General features: G+C 41.5%; 1 protein-coding gene across 1 annotated transcript in view; it reads left to right on the top strand.

Annotated features, from left to right (window-relative positions):
• The window catches only part of itga2b (integrin, alpha 2b), a 20,966-nt gene extending 19,975 nt beyond the window's left edge, over window positions 1–991 (top strand). Inside the window, exons 14-15 of the mRNA XM_078284559.1 lie at window positions 124–243; window positions 446–991. Of these exons, the coding sequence (XP_078140685.1) occupies window positions 124–243; window positions 446–541 (216 nt within the window). The 3' untranslated portion in view covers window positions 542–991. The remainder of the gene's footprint in view (window positions 1–123; window positions 244–445) is intronic.
• Window positions 992–6,877: the final 5,886 nt, after the last annotated feature.

Genomic DNA, 6,877 nt, shown 5'->3' with positions numbered 1-6,877 from the left:
CTGACTGTTATACTGTCTGACTGACTGACTGACTGACTGACTGACTGAGTATCCACAGTACTGGGAGCACTGGGTCAACTAAAACAGACGTGTGTGTGTGTGTGTGTGTGTGTGTGTGTGTAGACTCAGACCAGTGTGTTATGGCCTCCAGACGGAGAGAAGGAGGTTCCTATTGGCTATGTGGTCCTGTCAATCATCTCTGGGCTCCTCCTCCTGGGCCTGCTCTGTTGCATCTTCTGGAAGGTATCAATCAATCAATCAATCAATCAATCAATCAATCAATCAATCACTATTCATGAGCAAAATAACTGGTTGTAAACTATAAATAACTAATAACTAGCTAAACATGAACTAGTTGTTAGTTAGGGTTACACTGACTACTAATGTCTCTCTACCATTCTCTCTCTCTAATGGTGTGTGTGTGTGTGTGTGTGTGTGTGTGTAGCTGGGTTTCTTTAAGCGTATTCGCCCCCCCAGTGAGGATGATGATGATGAAGAGCAGCTGGCTGAGGAGAGTCAATATGCTGAGATGGCTGAATAACACACTCACACACACACACACACACACACACCCAGCTGTATAGCGCTGCAGCTTTACAGTCAAACTGGACTACAGCAGCTCAATACATTTTGATCAATCAACAGTTTGTTTACTTTGAGAATATAAAGTATAACTCGTTTACAAATAAATGCCTCCAAGATATTAGAAATGAAATAATTGAAACTGTGGTTTCAATACAGTTTATCTTCAGTACATCTTCACTTTATTGAAGTATTGAAGTCATTTTATATTATATTATATTTCTATGCTTTTATTCTATTTTATCCTGCTGAATGTTATTATTTTTGTTGCTGCAACGACACAATTTCTCCACAGAGATCAATAAAGTTTCACCTTATCTGTTGGTATTGATACAGTGAAAGGTTGGTCAAACTCTCACAAACACTTCTGCTGTTCACAACTGTTAAAAAGATTTAAAGAATAAAAGCAGAGCCGGGCTACGGCTCAACCAATCAGATTCTCAGTTATTGATTTTCAGTGTAGATTTCATGGTGCAGCTTGGTCGCATTTCTACCGGTCGAAGTACTGAGCTGCAATACTGCGCTACTCCACCGTTCACATCGTTCTCATCGTTCTCATTGTTCACATCGTTCCCAGGGTTCTCATCGTTCACATCGTTCCCAGGGTTCACATCGTTCACATCGTTCCCAGGGTTCACATCGTTCCCAGGGTTCACATCGTTCACATCGTTCCCAGGGTTCACATCGTTCCCAGGGTTCACATCGTTCCCAGGGTTCACATCGTTCACATCGTTCACATCGTTCTCATCGTTCACATTGTTCACATCGTTCCCAGGGTTCACATCGTTCACATCGTTCTCATCGTTCTCATTGTTCACATCGTTCCCAGGGTTCTCATCGTTCACATCGTTCCCAGGGTTCACATCGTTCACATCGTTCCCAGGGTTCACATCGTTCACATCGTTCCCAGGGTTCACATCGTTCACATCGTTCCCAGGGTTCACATCGTTCCCAGGGTTCACATCGTTCACATCGTTCACATCGTTCTCATCGTTCACAGTGTTCACATCGTTCCCAGGGTTCACATCGTTCACATTGTTCTCATCGTTCTCATCGTTCCCAGGGTTCACATCGTTCTCATCGTTCTCATTGTTCTCATTGTTCACATCGTTCCCAGGGTTCACATCGTTCACATTGTTCTCATCGTTCTCATCGTTCCCAGTGTTCACATCGTTCCCAGGGTTCACATCGTTCACATTGTTCACATCGTTCTCATCGTTCCCAGTGTTCACATCGTTCCCAGGGTTCACGTCGTTCACATTGTTCACATCGTTCTCATCGTTCTCATCGTTCCCAGTGTTCACATCGTTCCCAGGGTTCACGTCGTTCACATTGTTCACATCGTTCACATCGTTCTCATCGTTCTCATTGTTCACATCGTTCCCAGGGTTCACATCGTTCCCAGGGTTCACATCGTTCACATCGTTCTCATCGTTCTCATTGTTCACATCGTTCCCAGGGTTCACATTGTTCACATCGTAAACTCTCACTAAAACTCCTTCAGAGCTTTCAACCGTTCTCCATCTTTGTTTCATAGACGTTTCTTCCTGTCGTCTTTCAAATAAAAACTGTACAGAACTGGGAAGCTTTGAATGACTGTTGTTCATGAAGCTAAATCACATTGCTAGAAAAACAAGGAAGCTGAAATCTTACAAAGTGCTGTACAGGAAAGCATAGAAATGAGAGTAATAAAATGTATAAGGAAGAGTGTATAAGGAAGCAACATAAATGAGTCAAACCAATATTTAAGTTACAAAATCATAATTAAGTTTATTGTAACCAGTGGCGGTTCATTAATGCGGGGCGCTTGGGCGTCGCCCCCCTCCAACTAGAGAAGAAAGTCTACTTAAACATGTTAAACATAAATTAATTAGATAATGCAAAACAATTATAAAATAAAAATTGTTTACTCGTACAATGCGCCTGGTAGTCTGTCAGCGCCTGTCAGCATTCATTAAAAATTGGTTCCAAATTGTATCTGTGTGAAAACATATACTTCCTGGGTGAAGGTCGCCGGCCAAATGAGTGTGTATGTAAGTCCTTCAACTTTTGGCAAGCAGGTGACCTGAGGCTGCTCTCTAATTGGTTGCTTCAGATTTTCCATGGGACGCAGTTCTCTGCGCCCCAGACACTCCCACTTTTATTGGCAGCGAATTGGTATCGTTTTTATGTTTTTTGATCTAATGTGATTGGACAATACTCGATGCTATCTTTCATGTTCACACCCGCCATTAATATAACTACAGGAAGAGCTTCATACTCGCCATTAATATAACTACAGGAAGAACTTCATACTCGCCATTAATATAACTACAGGAAGAGCTTCATACCAAGCAGCTTGGCCCGGACAGACCTGATATCAGCATGAAGCAGCTCTGGTGACAGAGGGAGAGACACCTGAGTACTCTGCAGAAGCAGGTATGAAAACCAGCACAGATCCTGTACAGACCCACGGGGCGCGTGTACAATTCAACTCAGTTCAGTTCAGTTAAATGCATTTAAGCACTGAAGCACTGCACACTGTTATCTGATAAATAATTCCACTAACGTCACTTAAATAGCACAAGGTAAAAACGGTACCTACTGTTAAAGTGTGTAGGCAGCAAGGGCGTAGAATTGGGTAGGGACGGTAGGGACGTGTCCCTACCAATATCAAGTGACTCTGAAATGTCCCTAGCAATTATTTTGATTGACAATAAACGTTGTCTTGTCCGTCAGTGTCTAGTCAATGTTAACAGATAGCGTTCTCCACTACGAGTCCCGCTGCATTGGTGTAGTGCATTGGTGTCCCGTGTCGGCATAGCAACGGACGCTGTAACGAAACTTTAGTATAACAGCTGTTTTAGAATGTTATTGCGTCACCCGGATAAAAATTGGCGTGACACCGCCTCCCTAACCCCCCAAAAAAATCGCTGATTGGCTTTGCCATTTCTTGCTAACGTATGAAATGCTGTGGGCAAGAAGAGCCAAAGCTCCGCCTACCGGCGAGCATGCGAGTGAAGACTCCATCCTATTTTATATTAGTAACAGTTGTGTTTAGCCATTAAAGTTAGTTTATTTAAGTACCGTGTCGCGTGCGTCTGTGACGGGTGACGACCGTAAGTAGCCTACATGTCACAAGTGAGATTGAACAATGCTGATGTGTGCCACACTGGACAACACTGATGTAAAACAAATATAACAGTTCATATCTGTTAATGACAGGCGTAGGCATGTGTTTGGCTCCTTCAAATAAGAGCAAGGCAGTGGACACTCAGCTGTTTGTATGTAGGGTTTGGATATAGTTTACAATATCTTATCATTATTATTATTATTTTTTATTTTTTTTTAAATGTAAATACAGATCGTTGGTTTGAATAGGCAACAGTACTACAGTACCTGCCTTAAAACAAAATGTGCTCTTCAAAGTCCCATTCAGCTGGCAAATTTGAGTAAAGGATTCATTAATGTGCTACACCCCTGTGTCTGTGTGTCTGTTAATGAGTGTATTGGCTACCATAACTATCTAGATCAGTGGTTCTCAACGTGGGGTCCGGGGACCACCAGCGGTCCTTGAGGGGGTTCCAGGGGGTCCCCAGCAAATTGATGAATTGTTAAACTTCAGCATTATTTAATTTACAAATAGTTAACACAATTACAGAATGTAGAAGAATGACTGTTTTGATCATAGTTTCACTGTTATCTCTCTACCTACAATACAGACAGTCATGGGATTCTGGATCAAAATCATATCTAACAATAAAAATATTCTCAGATTTGGGGCCGAGAGACAAAATCTCATCAAATGGGGGTCCATGGCTCTAATGTGGACTAAACTAGGGGTCCTCGATATGAAAAAGGTTGAGAATCACTGATCTAGATGATATGAAATGGCGGTCAGAAGTCTATCATAAATGCAAAACGCCTCAGCTTCCAGTGGGGGTTACATCCCCTCCGGACCTCCCCCATTTGTGTCCCTACCAATGTCAAAATCAAACCTACGCCCTTGGTAGGCAGCAGACGAGCTTTCAGGTTACTGTTGTTTACAAATCCGTTACTAACTAATCATGTGTGGCTGCTCCAATCACAATGCAGCATTTTGTTTCCGTTCCTCTGCTGATGGCCAAGGTGACCGGTTGTGGACTGTCTTTTTTTAATTTTGTAAAAAGTAGCCACACTGTCTGCCCAGCCCTCGGTTCGATAGCTAGATGGTTTGGTGGCAGCCCGCTCGCACCTGTGGATATGTGCTTCCATTGATTTTATTGCCTCCTTCATTTATTTAAAATATATGTTAAGAGTTTTCCTATAATAATTAAATCGCCAATTAGGAAATATGACTTAATTTTGCTATATTAAACTAGGAGTGAATTTATAATTTAGACTAATACGTAGTAGTAGTTTGTATTACCGTTTATGTTTTGTCAATCAATGAGAGCCATATAGTCCCGCCCCTCAGTCAGTCGATTACTGGCCGCCACTGATTGTAACAAATAATATGAATAACCCATCACAATTTTGGAAAATTATTAAAAACTTGAATGGAAAATCAGGAGCACAATTCCCCTCCCTAATAATGGATGAGTCTAAGAAAATTACAGAGAAACAATCTATGCTTAATGTGTTCAATAGCCATTTTGGAAAACTATTAACAATTAACAATTAACTATTAACAATTTTGGAAAATAATTAAAAAATTATTAAAAACTTGAATGGCAAATCAGGAACACAATTCCCCTCCCTAATAAAGGATGAGTCTAAGAAAATTACAGAGAAACAATCTATGCTTAATGTGTTCAATAGCCATTTTGTGCAAAGTGGATCATTATTCAATCAAACAAACATCAAACAAACAAAGCTGAACATGTTAAATCGTAAAATACATGATGAATCTGTTACACTTCGCCTCAAAAATAATAAAGGAAATATATGAGAAGAGCGAACCATAGGAAGGGCTGATTACTCAGTCCAGCTGGATCACTCCTACCTAACCCGGGAGATCACCAACTCAGACAAACAGCAAACAACTGTACTCACCAGGGTAGGAATTTCACGGCGGCCACGGCGGCCACGGCGGCCATGGCCGTCGTTGCCCCTCGCTCTGGCCGTGATGCCCATACGCCCCTACGGCCACCATGGCATTTGTGCCCTGCTACTGTCAGAGTCAGAGGAATAGAATCCCCGGAAGATCGCTATGAGTCAGAAACAAACTTACGGTAGAAACGTGAGTAACTAAAATCTGCCGTTTTTGGCGAAAATAACATAAGCCTTGGTGAAATATTTTGGCAATATCCAGATATCCAGATATCGCTGGAGGCGTTCCAGGACATCTGCAACACAGCACAGGTTACAGGTAGAAACAGTGGACATAAGAGGAAAAAAACAGGAAACACATTCAAATACAGTGGTTAAAAAATCTTAAATAAATACTTAAAATAAATAAAAAATGAAATAAAAAAATATATTAACACAGGAATAAAGTGAATAAAAAAAAATTGAAAATAATAAACTATAATAATATAAACTTTATTTCTGTAGCACTTTTCAAAAACAGAGAAAATATTAAATTGATGTCAAATCTTCCATGTGGTCAGACTGACAGATGGTCTGCACACTGATCCTATTTACTACCACAACACACACACACACACGTACACACACACACGCGAGCGCGCACACACACACACACACGTCCTACTAAGTAGTAATACTACTAAGTAAGCAGTAAGCAAACAAGGTGGTGTGTGTGTGTGTGTGTGTGTTTGTGTGTGAGAGAGAGAAAAACTACTGGTCTGATTTTGACCAAACTTATGTGAATGATGCATGTTGTCATGGAAACCAGCTTTACAGCTTACAAAGAGAATCACAAAATCAAACAAACTCATAAAATCAATTAAAAGAAGTATAAAGAAAGTGAATGATAAAAGGACAAGAAGAAATTATAAAAATAGTTTCATAATAAAATATTAAACAGAGACGGACAGGAAGAACATGGAGGACAGAGCTGCTGTTCCCTGATTGGTCCACAGAGGGAGGGAGGGAGGGAGAGAGGGAGTGGGAGAGAGAGACAGACAGAGAGAGAGAGAGAGACAGAGGGGGGGAGAGAGACAGAGATAGAGAGAGAGGAGAGAGAGAGAGAGAGAGAGAGAGAGAGAGAGAGAGGGGGGGGAGAGAGACAGAGATAGAGAGAGAGAGGAGAGAGAGAGAGAGAGAGAGAGAGAGAGGGGGAGAGAGACAGAGATAGAGAGAGAGAGAAGAGAGAGAGAGAGAGAGAGAGAGGGAGGTAGAGGAGGTGTAGGAAGTGGATGATCAGGATTAT

The sequence above is a fragment of the Centroberyx gerrardi genome, chromosome 7, assembly GCF_048128805.1.
Source record: "Centroberyx gerrardi isolate f3 chromosome 7, fCenGer3.hap1.cur.20231027, whole genome shotgun sequence".
NCBI lineage: Eukaryota > Metazoa > Chordata > Actinopteri > Beryciformes > Berycidae > Centroberyx > Centroberyx gerrardi.
The sequence above is the reverse complement of the archived record's forward strand: the minus strand, read 5'-3'. Positions and strand labels throughout refer to the sequence as shown.